Source organism: Mercurialis annua, linkage group LG4 (genome assembly GCF_937616625.2).
Source record: "Mercurialis annua linkage group LG4, ddMerAnnu1.2, whole genome shotgun sequence".
Taxonomy (NCBI): domain Eukaryota; kingdom Viridiplantae; phylum Streptophyta; class Magnoliopsida; order Malpighiales; family Euphorbiaceae; genus Mercurialis; species Mercurialis annua.
In genome coordinates, this window is record NC_065573.1 from 24,136,980 (window position 1) to 24,151,679 (window position 14,700).

Genomic DNA, 14,700 nt, shown 5'->3' on the forward strand with positions numbered 1-14,700 from the left:
CTGGAACAGCCAACTTGATGCATGGGTTGCCCACCTTAACCTACTTCACCGTTAGAATTATATACCATCTATTAAATGCATGGGATGCAGTGTAACTAAATGTCATATCCAATTAATAAGTATAACATCAATTAGCAATATTTTAATTAGAATTTAATGCTTTTTTATTGATTAATATGACATTTAATTACGTCAAGTATCATGCATTTCAATGGATGGCGTATAAGCCTACGTGCCGAATTAGGTTCATATTGCGCCTGAGATAGTTTGCTTTGGAAAATAATAAAACGTATATTTCTCAAAAGAAAATATGATGAAATGAAAAATAAAACATATAATGAATTTAGTGATTTTTTTAATATATTCTACCGTGTTTAATGAAAAATATATATAATATTTAATCATTTATATAATGATTGAGTTTTTATAATTTGGTATGAAAAAATTTGAGTATTACTATCAATTCAGGACAAAAAAGGTATTAATGTATTAGTGTAATATATATGTAATATGTACATATATAAATGTCACATGTTATATTAAAAAGCGAATGATGTTGCTCATAAACTAGCTAAGAGCTTCCGGTCGCCATTGGAGGTCCGAATGTTTTGAATTTCTTGTCATTCATCTTGCATTTGATGTCTTTATTAGCATGCATTAAATTTTATATAAAAAAAGAGATATAGTCTAATCAAGGATGATTGTCCAAAAATTTATTAATGTGAAATTATAATTATTATTTTGAAAAAGTAAAACCGCTAATAAACAGAAATAGTAGTTCAGACTTCAAAGTGGTTTTAAGAGTACTTACATTGCATATCCTATGTTTTATGCTACTTCTAGAACAAAATGCTTAATACAGCACATATTTTTTATTTTAACTCCAATCCAAAATGTTATATCGAGTGACTTTTTTTAGTAGCTACCACTTCACAAATATATACTCCCTCCGTTCCAAAACAATAGTCCACTTTTCTCTTTTCACACAGTTTAAAAATTACAATTAATGCTCTAACTTTTCACAAAATCATCTTCATTTTTCCTATTATACCCTTATTAAATGTTATGACTATAGGTTAATAGCAATAAATGATACACTTTAAATAAGAACAATATGGAAAATAAACACTCTAAATTTTGATTTACAAGAAAAGTGAACTATTGTTTTGGGACAAAAAAAATAAGGAAAGTGAACTATTGTTTTGGGACGGAGGGAGTAGTATCATAGAGTGAAGTATAATCAACCATCCTTCGACATTTACAATGTTACTAATACCTAAGAATTTATAAGGTCCATCCAAAACCATAGTTATTTAAAACAGAAAAGAAGAAAGCCAATGTTCAAGAACCACAGAGACAGTTAAACCCATTACAAACAAGGCATATCAAGAAGGATCGGGCATATTGCAGAGAGGAGGTTAAATATCTTAGGCATAACAAATTCATGCAGACACATACTATGATCAGGATTTCTAAGGAATTCAGCATCACTCATAACCCCATGTCAAAAATGTAAACAAATAATAATTTAAGAAGACAACTCTCACTGATACAAGATTATGCCACCACTAACTAAAAAGACTGAATCAAACAATTACACCCCTGACTTGCGTAATTCAGCAGCTCCATGAGCAAAGTGGCACCTTTCACCAAAGGTGCAAGACCCTTTTGAAAATTTCTCACATAGCTTTGTTTTGAAGTTGTTTCCTGACTGACCCTGATTCCCTGTTGGTCCAGGGGCATTCGCATGAGTTTTTGCCGAACTAATACTTGCAATCAACTCTGAAACCATGGCACTCGCTTGCTTGATTTGTTCAAATGATCCCTCAAATTCAATATTCCTGAGATTGGGATCTGTCTCATGGTCCCGGATGGACAGCTTAGCTCCCGTTTGGCGGCAGATCTGCTTTGAATTGATTCCACTCTTGCCAATTATTGCTCCAGCAAGGGAAGCTTCCACACTGATTTTTGCAGTGGCCTTGGCACCAAACCCAGCAGCAAGACCGTGGGGAGGAGGTGGTTCCATCCGACCAACCATTCGGCCTGGCATATTTCCGTAGGAGCGGGGATCATCATGGGGAGGAATGAAGGGCTTTCCAAGTTCCCACTCACCATGTGCAAAATTACATTTGTCACCGAATTTGCAGCCTTCAGCAGTGTTATATTTGTTGCACAAGCGGCTCTTAACTGCTGATGGAGCAGAACCATTAGGCATGGCTGGTGGAGGAGCAGGAATGTTTCTAGGAACTGAAGACACAGCTGGCCCCAGATTCATCATCTGTGCCACAGCATTATAACCACCGGGAACATAGTGTAAAAAATGGCAGCTCTCACCAAATGGACAGCCACCAGTACTGCAATCCAAAACATAACCAATCAGTTTCAAAAACATAACAACTATATAGACCACGATAGGCACTATAAACCCCATATAGCCACTGAGACTTGGCAATAAACAAAGATTGAGATGTTCAACTAGTAAGGATACCATTAATATATTAGTAAAACAGCAAACACCGTAAATTTCTCTGATATTTCAATGCAAGTTCCAGATGGAGAAGTAAATTACACAAAAAAAAGGACTAAAAAAAGATTAATTTAGTTAATGGGGCTCAGTTAAACCAACAGACAACACCATCCTGGGAACATACTGTGGTTACATATAAAATGATTGTTATCATAAATTAGAGGCAAACACATGAACAGATCGTATAACATGATCATTAGCACTAATAACAAAAGACAAGTTTAAATTTACAAATCATACCTGAATGCAATTCATCAACCCTTCATAAATTACCTTGTTTATGAGTAAATATGACTGCTTTAATTTTTTAGGTTCACTTAGACAGGTTCTGTATTTATAAATTACCAAGAGAAAGTTGTGTCCAACAGATGTAGGCCTATAGCAGACCACTTGAACACCAGAGATTACAATTCGGAATTATCACAATCAATTAAGTGGCAAAAATACTGCAAAAGATTCTTCGGGCATGAGTAGCATCTAAATCAATTAAAAATTTATAACATTATTTCTTTTTTACTCCATAGCAATCCAATAGGACTCCATAGTTAACGATTTTTGATAGCGCACAATTACATAAGGTACCTGTATAATGGCTATATACATACTCACTGCATTAGAGCTATGTAAATTCTTATCTTAGTATAATAGAAAATTGCATTCTTACAGTAATTTATAAACATTAGATTCAAAAATATTTATTTAGGTGAGAAAAAGATTTGAACCTGAAAAATTTGGTGCATGGCTTCAATTTGCTTCCTACACCACTTGATAAGGAGTCCATTTCTGTTACAAGACATTAATTGTTTGTTCTGAGTTACAAATTCTCCATGGTTTTAATTTTATCTAGCATTTCATCAAAATTTTGATTTCAGAAAAGTTATGTATAAGTATAAATAATAACAGTTGAAATCTCATGTACAAAGTTCCACTAGTATCTAACAGAGTGTAACTTATGGTTAATAGATATAGTTTCACAATAAGGTTCCAATATTTACCTTGTTGCCTGTAGGTACTACGTTTCAAATGTTTTTCCTCCTAATTTTAAGGACTGATGATCGGAAAAATCTGAACCTTTGCATGTTTTCCTCATGGTGTATGATTTATATAGTAATTTTTCCAATTGACCGAGCAGAGATTATTAGATTAGCATAGAATAGCCAACATAAGTACTTAATTGGTAAAAGTTATGACTTGAACTTTTTTAAACATGGAAACCAAATATCATTAAATTTCTTGGATTTCCCATATAAAAAAATCAATGTTTTTATGATTCAACAGTATTTTTTCCCAATAACTATAATTAGATATGCAGGGTTTGCACTATTTTATTACAGTGTTCCGCATTGCTATTACAACATGTAAGATTTAATTGATAAACATGCAACCATGCGGATCGTTTTGGTCATGTATCCAAGTTTTAGTTCCAAAACCCCTCTGGTTGCTGTTCTTGATTGAACAGATCGCAAATCCAAAACAAGAGCATAATATCCATAAGAGTGTATATCGATTTGGGCGACACCACAAGGGCTATTTCCTATTCTGCCATAAACACAACCACCACTACCGACCCGCCCTCTCCTCGCCTAAAGGCGGGGACACACATGTCAGGGATCAAGGGAGGACTGAAGAGCGGGTGAACAAGCAACACAGAATTTTTAGGGAAAAAAAGCTTGAATTTCACAAGTCCAGACTATAATTTGTACCTAACTATACAAGAACACTATATATCCGAACCCAATGCCAATATAATCTGGATTTTTTTCTTCTCCCGGACAAAAATAGCTAATTCTTGATTCACTTGTAATTTAAAGTAACTAAAACCATAATAAAGAAGAAACACATATGCTAAGAGTAGACTCTGCTTAAATCCCACTAATAAATAAACAAAACAATCTAAAAACTTCAGTATATACTAGTTTCTCGACTAAAGGGGTCAGCTCTAAATCAAATAACAGCATAAAAAATTATTAAAAAAGGAACAGCTTTGTTAAGTTAAAACAAAAAAAAGAACCAACCTTGTTTAGACTTCTTGAATCCGCCATTAGCATTGAACTCTCTCCTCCCTCTTTTTCTTGTATCCATCATCCTATTTTTTTATTGAACGGGAAATTACCACAGATCCAGATCCCCACCCAGTACTCCGAACAGCGAATTATAAAAAATTGTACGTAAGAACTGAACCTTGAGCTTGCCAATATAAAAAGAAAATTGAGATGTAATTGAATTAAATTGAATAAGAAAGTAAAAACCCTAACCCTAACCCTAAGGGGAGTGAGAAAAATAGTAATGGGGAGTTTGTGAAATAGCTGGCTGGAAGTGATGAGATAATATTTTAATGATTAAAAATTTGCATTTACAAGAAAAAACAAATAATTAATTAAGTGGTCTTCAATTCACATGCCTGCTCACGTGCTTTATTTATCTGTGTCAGAGCTTCACAACTTTTATTAAACGCAAAAATCTCAACAAAAATAAATACTTATCAATTTAAATTAGATTGAAATTATATTACTAGTAAATCTAAATTAATTTAGAGGTATCTGTACTTTATACTTTTTTTCTGTAAGTCTTTATACCTTAATTTTTATATTATCAGATCCCTCTACTTATTTATTTTTATTTTTAAATTTTTTTAAAAAAATTGCAGTCCTTTTATATAACTAGAAAAAAAAAATAGAGGGACTGAAGAAAAAAAATTGTAAATACAGAAATTGAAAAAAACTTAAATAAAACCTGAAAATTAAAAATATATAAATAGAAAGATCAGATAATACAAAAATAAAATATAAGGACATGTGTAAAGTACATAAACTTCTAAATTGATTAAGCCCTAGTATTTATTAAATGCAAAAGTATATCATTTTAAATTATTTTAACAAAAACTATACTCAAGTTTCTGGATAATCTTAAAAGTCACTAAACTATTATTTTTCTATTTCAATTATGAAATTTTAATGTATTTTTTCTTTACTAAACTTTAATTTTTTTCAAATGAGTAAAACTGCTTAGTTGTTAACTAGATTTTGAAATGTGGCACCGAATTTTGTTAGTTTTACCTTAAAAACTTATCACAAAAACGTTTTTAAGTCAAATTATGCATACATAACATGTTTTTATGTAATAAATTTTAGTTGTTATTTGAACATTTTTTACTGGAAAAAAATAGAATGTAAAAAAATTAAAATTCAGCGGCCAAATTAAAGGTTTGATAACTAAAATAGAAAAAAAAATCAGTGACCCTCAAAATCAATTATCCAATATATCTGAAACATCTAGCAACTTAAGTTTATTTCAATGAAAAAACAAACCATATATGTCTAACAGTGTTTAAAGAATAAAATATTTAATTTTTTAATTTAAAAAAAATAGATAAAAATTTATTATTTTTTTAAACAAGATAGATAATTTTATTAATAAATTTACTTACATTAAAATAGTATTTTTCATTTTAATGAAATCTTTTTGTTCCATGAAATTTGTCACTTAAAATTATAAGAGTATATTATTATTATATTTCAAACTTATCCTTCATTAATTTATTAAAAGAATATAATAAGATCAAATAAATTTAATTAAAATGTCAATAGATTTTAGAATATAATTAATTTAATAGTCAATTTATAAATTTAAACATAATAATTTAAACACTTGTTTAGTTAGAGGTTAAAATCGTGAGAAAAGATACATTTATATTTCGCTTCGAAAAACATCAAAGGCCAAAGTAGACTCATGGCAAAATATTAAGGTCATATATGCATTTTTTTTTCTTCTTCTTTTTTATCGCATGTTACCGTCTTCTTGGGCTTTTCGAATCACATGTTAGTATAAGTAACAGGTGTTTTACAACCCGTTAAGCAATGAGTTAAAATTGTGGGGAAAAAACATTAGGGTCATACGTACACTTTGAAAAATATTAAAGCCCAAAGTAAACCAATGGCAAAACATTAGAGTTGTATACGCATCTTTTTCCTTTAATATTTGTAAAAACCTATTGCCGCACAAGTAAAATTGATAAGAAAGCTGAAGCGTCCAATGATGATTTTCATATAAACTCGTCTGAGTGACGAACTAGCAATCCACGTGTTTGAATTTAAGCGGGTTAGATCAGTGCATAGTGACAAATTTGAGGGGTTGAAGTATACTTAGCTGCAAATAGCCTATAAAAGTCCAAAGGGGTCACAATAAAATCTAAAAAAATTGGACTAATTGCAATATTTTAGAAGTTTATGGGTCAATTTGTAAGTTTGACAAACTAAACTGATACCTAAACCTTTGTGGTATTGGTAGTCCTTTTTTATACTTGTAGGCATCAAAATAGATGTTTTTCCATTTCTTTTTTTTGGTATAGCCCACATAATTTAATACAAATTTAATTATTTAAACATCTAGGATAGACTTTTGACTCGACCCTAACACCTAATAAAATAGGACCAGTGACATTTTTGTCTTCTTTTTGTTAATTATTTTTCATTTTAGCCCCCATTTTCATTAATTTTTCATTTTGTGCCTTTCAACTCGTGTAACTGTTACGCGGGTTTAGTAACTCGCGGAACAGTTTCACGAGTCATCCTACGTGGCTCCAAGCTGGCCAGTCAGCGAGGAGCCACATAGGTAAACTAACTCGCGGAACACTTCCGCGAGTTACTTTATCTGACGTGGTAACTCGCGGAATATGTGTAGCCAGGTAATCTGATTCCCTAACTTCACTGATTGGGAGAGAATTCTCTCAATCATTTGAAAAATTACGCTGATTAGGAAAGTTTGTGGTCCCGGGTGTATCTAGAAGTCTCTGTGTAGGCTGATTTCACTAGACCTGAAAAGTAGGCGACGTAACTGGAACAAAAGCAGGTGGCGGTAGAACAAAAGGTGAAGAAGGTCCTGGTGGCACTGGATATGAATATGATCCCTGAAAATATTGATATGTCGAATCCCCGTAAAATTGGCCAGATGAAGAAGGAAGACCTGATGAAAGGGGAGGCGGTGCAGAGCTGGACCCCGTATAATAATAATGTCCCCTGAAAGGATGAAAAACCACTGGGGGGGCATAGGATCGGTGGGACACTGAGGTGGTGTAGAGGGATGACGCCGCTCTCGCCGTCGATGTCGCAGCACAGTCGGAGCTATCGGTGCGTAAGGTATGACTAGTAGTCGATACAACGGTGTAGAAGGCTCGATAGGGGGCGATTTAACATCACGACGGTCCTTTCTGGTGCCTCTCTGTGTGCTCAGAATTGGGCCCCGTTTGTGCCAATGAATTTAAAATTAGTTGTAGGCTTTATTTTTATAATTTTTCGGACCCATCCCATTCAACATCCTCCTGTCATGTTAGCAATAGTGGATCTATCATGTTATCATGGGCTTGGAGGCCCAAATTATCGGCCTTATAACTCCAAACCCTTTTTCTGCTGCATTCATGCTGGAAATCGACTCTGGTTTAGCCAATGGACTCGTATCAACCAAAGAAACGACTTCCGGGTTCTGACCGGATCTTGTATCCAGATGTATCGACAGACAAACAACAAACAACCACAGACATTCTAAGAAAAGAGATTCAAAAATAGTTCCGAACCTTATATGTATATCACATGAAATGTGAATGTTTATATTATTTGTTGCTTTTTATGCATGTCCAAATCCGTTATTAACAGGCTTAATTAGATAATCACGTTTACTTAGTTCAAAACTAATAAATTATATAGAAATCTTAGCATTGTCATGAAAATGTAATTAGTGTTTATATAGGAATTCAAGATGGTAAAATCTAAAATCAATCTCACGTATAAAACCAATTTAGGTTTTATGCATGCAAATAATATAAAAACCACTTATATTTGTTATATGCTAGATATCCCAATACTAGATGCTAATTTAGAAATAATTGATATTTGTCCAAATGTCAGTATAAATCGAGTTATATCCGCGTCTCAAATGTAATGCATGTTTACAGTTTCGCATTTACTTTTTAGTTCTTTACTTTCCTATTCTTTACATTACAACCCTTTATTTTCAGCTTTGTTGTTATTTGAATTTCATGCTTTGATGAGATGTTTATTCAGAACAGTGTTTTAAAAACCAAACTGGTGGCTGAACCAGTAAGGCTATCAGTTCATAGTTCAACCGGTTAAACTGGTGTAATTACCGGTTCAATCGATTTAATAAATTTTTTAAAATTTTAAAAAAACTTCGGTTCAACACCCGTTTTTTACCAGTTTGATCCAGTTCAATCAAAAGATCCGGTTTTTAATACAGTTTTTGACCGGGCCACCTGCCGGTCTCCGATTTAACCAGTTCGACCAGTTGGTCCGATCCGGTTTTTTAATTACTGATTCAGAATATGTATTTTAACTCGACAAAATCATCATGTACAAGATTTTTGGTAGTGTCCATATGCCCGATCTTTTGATCTGATACGCGATAATCTCATCCATAAATGCGTGAGATTATCTAGTCTAATTGAGTTAGGTGATAACTCCTTTTATTTTAAAACTAAACAGACCGAGGTCAATTATAAATCTAGGTGAGCGCTCTCAAAATCCGCTCCGCTCACAGTACTCAAATTTAACAGAATTTTATAATTGTTTGTATAATTAAAAATAAGGTACTAGTCGTTTGATTTTAAAATAAGGGATATTAAATTATAAATTATTACATATGTAGGGTCTTACAATAATTTATTCAAAAATAAATTTTGAAATTAAAATACATAAACAAAAATGAAGTGGCAAAATAGTACATTGAGTAGGACGCCAAAACCAAACAGGAGAGAAGGGAAGAGTGTTTAAGCCTGTTAAACCTCGGCAATTCCAAAGCTTCCTAACAGTTAACTAAACAAAACCCACATCGATTTCATCGAAACTCTTCTCCTAATCACATATTTAACCCCACTTTCTTATACCCTTTACTCCCCTCTTCTTCAACATCCCCACTTTTCTTTCAAACTTGGCATTCTCCATTAAGTGAGTTTCTATTCAATCTTACTATCACAAAGTTTTGATCTTTATGCTGTTGTATATCAATTGCTTTAGCTGTATCACATTGTTTGAATTTTGTGGTTTAATTTGTTTTATTGTTTGTATGGTTCATTGATCTTCTATAATCTTCACTACCCATTTGCATATATGTGTTTATGTGGCTGAATCCATTTCTTGTTTAGTTGTTTTTAACAAGATCTTTTGAATTTGATCATGTTAAACGAGCTGAAAGGTTTAACTGAGTTTGATTTTTGTTGTTATAAAGGTAAGGATTTGATAATGCTGCTCATTCTGCCTGTTAATTTGATCAATTTTAAGTAAAAACCTTGGATAATTGCTGATGCCATGTATTTGTTTTTTTTTTCATTTCCTGTCCATATTCAAGCTTTTGTCTTGATTTGGTTAAAAGCTATCGGTATAACAATGTACCTTTTTTGATGGTTGTGATGAAGTTTGCATGTTTAACTTGTGAAAAAACCTAGAATTGGTTTATCCTGGTAATTTTGGCAATTTGAACTCCCTGCACTTTGTATACTGAATACCTTGATGGTAATTCATTTCTGTGTATCAAGTTTTTTTATTTGCTCTTTCTTTTTCTCTTTACTTTGTGCAATTTAACTAAATTCTGGTTCATATGTTAATTCTATTCCTATTTTCACTAGTTATACTTATTGTTAGTCTTGCAGACCGTTTTAAATTTTGTAATTCGACATTACAAATTATGGCCGCAGCTGCAACTCCTACCACACATATGGCAACAATCAATCCTTGCATGTCTTCTTCTCGTAAAGTATTTAAGTCATGCGTTGCTAGTTTCAGTACTGAGTCTAGAGAACCATCTTGCACTAGGCTTTCAAGCTCCTCTCACATCTCGTCAAGGCGACCATTCTTTCAGAGCCTTACTTCAGTGCCTGTGAGTTTGAAACGGGCTTTAACAAGGGCAACCTCTGCTGCAAATGAGAACAAGCCTCTCCCGGGATTGCCTGTTGATTTGAGAGGTACTGCGCCATTGTTTGGACTTTTTTATAGCTTAACATTTAATATCTGCATTTTATCTCTTCGGAAGTTGATTATTTAACTAAAAGTAAATGGTATAACACCAAATTTATGGGAAGTGATAAGAACAGCTAACAAGATTCCATATTGTTCTATTTCTCCCTGCTGCAGGCTTGCCATATTTTTTTGCTTCATTAGAGATTTTCTTTATGGATTTGTTCCTAACTTTCCTCTGTATCTATGTACAGACATGAAATTTTTTGTAGCTGGCTAAATCAGTATGCTTTTGGAAACTGTATCATAGTTACATATGCAGCAGTGATTCTGATTTTCAGCTCAATCAAAATGTCTCATCTCTAACCTTTTTTAATAAATTTAATCTTTTTAAACAAAATATCTAAATACACATCGACGACAATTAAATGAGGAGTTAAATGTAATTGTAAAAGTCAATTTCTATCATATTACAGAGGTGCTATACAGTTGAGAAAAAAAAGCCAGGACTAGAAAAAGATGACATAGGTTAGCTAAAAATGATTCTATTAGTAAGTTTTCTTCAAAAGCTTTAGTCGGTCAATGGTCATTGAGAGCAAGTGAGGAACTGTCCTCTATGTTATTACTAAATTAATGCTTGAGGGTATGAAGATGGAAAAAAGAATGGACCCATAGCCTAGTATAACTTTTAACAAAGGTCACTTTCATATTAATGCTAAAGGCAACGGTAATCATACTCATTTTTGTGTGTATCGTTAGAGGTTGTAGGAAATAAGAAATTAAGGATTTACTCTTTGAGCATTTTCTCTAACATGTTTGGTTTGATTCTTCAAAACATTTAACAATGTTCATTCATAGGTAAGAGAGCATTTATTGCTGGCGTAGCTGATGACAACGGATATGGTTGGGCAATTGCAAAATCTCTTGCTGCTGCAGGTGCAGAGATTATTGTTGGTACATGGGTACCTGTATGTGATTCATCTAAATTCTCTTGTGCTGGTTGAGATTCTTAACTTCAGACAAAATGTAGAGTTTCTAATGGAAGTTTATGTTTCCAGGCACTGAACATATTTGAAAGCAGTCTAAGGCGTGGGAAATTCGATGAATCACGCGTGTAAATAAATATTTAGCATTTCTTTGATTATGAGTAGATCACTAAATAGAAAATGGTCTCTCACTTCCCCGTGCTTATTGATATCTAAATTATATTTTTCAGATTGCCAGATGGTTCCTTAATGGAAATTGTCAAAGTTTATGCAATGGATGCAATTTATGACACTCTTGAGGATGTTCCTGAAGATGTACTATAAATTTCATAAAATTTATTGATGAACAAACATGAAGTTACATTATAATTTATGTTCATATATGTTGGTTTGTGCAGGTGAAAACAAACAAACGATATGCAGGAGCCTCAAAATGGACAGTTCAGGTATCATTATAAATACGCATTTCTCATGTTCATGTCAACCGTTACTGGATGCTAATATGCTATATCTGAACCATCTCTTAGTTTATAACATGGCCATAATATGCAATAAAAATCTCTTCTTTTTTGTCATGTTTAAGGGCCATTATTAGAAAGCTCAGCATACACACGTTTCTCTTCTTGCAAATCACTGTTCAATATGCTTAAATTTTTATAATGAAAAGTCACTTCATACTTAACATGTCATGATCAATTTCCGACCTTGAAATTCATAAATATCTTCCTCTTCTGTTTTGCTGAATGGTTAAGATTCAAGTGTAGTTTCTGCCAGAGGAGTGGTCTAAGGTTTTTAAAGACCACATGAGTTACTGATTGGTAATATGTGATTATGTGATATTGTTGTGCAGGAGCTTGTTGAATCAGTGAAGCAGGATTATGGTAGCATTGACATCCTTGTGCACTCACTTGCAAATGGACCAGAGGTCTAGTGCCAAAACTGATGTTTACTTTTTGTACTACTATTATGGATTTCTTGTGGCTCTCAAACTATAAATTCTCCGCAGGTTAGCAAACCTCTTCTGGAGACATCACGGAACGGATATCTTGCAGCTATTTCCGCATCTAGTTACTCATATGTTTCCTTGTTGAAGCATTTTATTCCAATAATGAATCCCGGTACACTTCTTATTCAACTTTAAATTTCTTCATCCCTTTTAATGTTAATTTCAATTTCAGTGTTTTCCTGTTCCACTGTACTTCCTTCTGAAAGACCTGAGTTGTGTATTAAATAAGAATCCTTGGCCATCCCGAAAGTGTTTCCAGAATCTCAGTTTTTGTGTTGATATTACAGGTGGTTCTTCGCTTTCTCTAACCTACATTGCCTCCGAAAGGATCATTCCAGGGTATGGAACTTTTGGAGTTGCTTCAATTTCTCTTTTGTTCCATTTCTAGAAAAGATGAACTAAGTTCACTGATTCTACATGAACAGGTATGGTGGAGGCATGAGTTCAGCAAAAGCTGCATTGGAGAGTGACACACGAGTGAGCTTCTTGTTTTTTTAGCGTTACTGTATATCAGTTGCTGAAATCATTTTTGCAACAACTTCAAAGATTTCCAACTCTCTGTCAATGATTCAGGTTATGGCTTTTGAGGCTGGACGAAAGCACAAAATCAGAGTCAACACAATATCAGCAGGTATATAGCTGCTTAAATTTCAAAAGGCCCCATTCGGGCATTACCCAAAATGAGAATCCATGCAATTTCTATTACTGATATTTCTTGCATTCAAACTAAATAGTTTTCTGTGCTTCCCCTGAATACGTTACAATTGCTAGCTTCAAATTCAGCTTTCTAACAGTTGTAGCATATTGATTCCCAGATTAGGAAATAATTTTACTTCTGACAAAACTATCATTTGATAGATAACTAAAACATCATGGTTTTGGTCAAAATGATGGAGCCACATAGGCAGTTCCCTGCACTTTAACCAGCATGTCATAGCTGGTTCTATATGGACTACTTAAGAATCCATCCATCAGTTTCTTTTCGGTAACCAGATTGTTCACATTGGTGTTGCTGAATCTTCTGAATGCTTAAACGTACTACGATTGCCTTTGAAATTCAGAGCCACAAATTACCAAACCAAATGTTACGGAACTAATTTAACTGACAGTCGTAGTTATAATTGGCAAGATATTTTTAAATAATCGCTTTTCCAATCAATATGAATTTGTGCAAGTAGACGCCATTTGGTATTTTGACATTGCATGCTTTCTAAAACTGTCAGGCCCATTAAGAAGTCGCGCTGCAAAAGCAATCGGTTTTATTGATATGATGATTGATTATTCAATAGCCAACGCACCTCTACAGAAGGAATTATCTGCAGGTGAGCATGAACCATCTTATTATGGCCTAGTTTTTATGTCATTTTATTGATAATCAAGTCATTTCCGAGATATAGAAATTTGATTTTTTCAGGGAGTAATACGCTTCTTTTTGCATGTCATTTTCTCTTGTCAACCAAATGATTTATCAAAAACAATTGCGGTCCACTATGTTTTTCTTTTAAACATGTATAAGCTAATGTATGATTGAAACAGAGGAGGTGGGGAACGCAGCTGCCTTCCTGGCTTCACCTTTGGCTTCAGCTATCACTGGTGCTGTTATGTACGTGGACAATGGTCTAAATGCAATGGGAGTTGGAGTTGACAGTCCGATATTCGAGAACCTCAACATTCCAAAGTCGATATGATAAGTCAGGTTGAGATAACGACATTTCTTAGTTGATTTCAGATTTTTTTGTTTCTATTTAAATAAACATTTGTAACACCTTATTTGTTATTTGACTCGTAATATCTCGGGGAATATCTGATTTAATCCCCTTCGGATGAGAGGATAATCTATATGTCGTTTTAGTCCACCCTTCTGCAACCTTGATCTGCACAGACTATCTAGTTTCCCGCATGAACCCATGTCAGGCTAGTTTGAATCACTCATAGGTATTCAGGTTATCTGCATTTTCATGGTTCCTAAAAATCAACCATTAGAATAGACTCAATTCACCATGCTATTCGTAAACAAAGTCGATAAAATTATATACAACATTTGACGATATCCAAGTAATTCGATTGCATAAGTTTGTGTTATAGTTCTATTAGCTTCGTCAATAGATGACAATGATAGATCCACTCGAGTGGAGATTACATGTAATTTATAAGTGTTTTGGCCTGCACCTGTAAGAATGTAATAAAGATTCACATTTTAGAAATAATCATCACTATAGA

The 14,700-nt window shown here is 33.4% G+C and overlaps 2 protein-coding genes across 3 annotated transcripts; one reads left to right on the plus strand and one right to left on the minus strand.

Annotated features, from left to right (window-relative positions):
- Nucleotides 1–1,469: 1,469 nt before the first annotated feature.
- Nucleotides 1,470–4,853, minus strand: LOC126678099 (zinc finger CCCH domain-containing protein 14-like). Its single transcript, XM_050372972.2, has 3 exons — nt 4,543–4,853; nt 3,250–3,310; nt 1,470–2,354 (listed from the first exon to the last, which is right to left on the minus strand). Exons 1-3 carry the CDS (start codon nt 4,610–4,612, stop codon nt 1,595–1,597), a joined length of 891 nt encoding a protein of 296 aa, XP_050228929.1. The 5' UTR covers nt 4,613–4,853; the 3' UTR covers nt 1,470–1,594.
- Nucleotides 4,854–9,261: 4,408 nt separating this feature from the next.
- LOC126677776 (enoyl-[acyl-carrier-protein] reductase [NADH], chloroplastic-like) lies at nt 9,262–14,336 on the plus strand. Of its 2 annotated transcripts, none has more exons than XM_050372555.2 (13): nt 9,262–9,483; nt 10,177–10,496; nt 11,347–11,456; nt 11,547–11,602; nt 11,705–11,789; nt 11,873–11,920; nt 12,325–12,399; nt 12,481–12,592; nt 12,768–12,819; nt 12,906–12,957; nt 13,054–13,111; nt 13,704–13,802; nt 14,017–14,336. In XM_050372555.2, exons 2-13 carry the CDS (start codon nt 10,220–10,222, stop codon nt 14,166–14,168), a joined length of 1,176 nt encoding a protein of 391 aa, XP_050228512.1. In that variant the 5' UTR covers nt 9,262–9,483; nt 10,177–10,219; the 3' UTR covers nt 14,169–14,336. The 2 variants fall into 2 exon arrangements, with proteins under 2 accessions (XP_050228512.1, XP_050228513.1); XM_050372556.2 differs by having other exon boundaries at nt 10,185–10,496.
- Nucleotides 14,337–14,700: the final 364 nt, after the last annotated feature.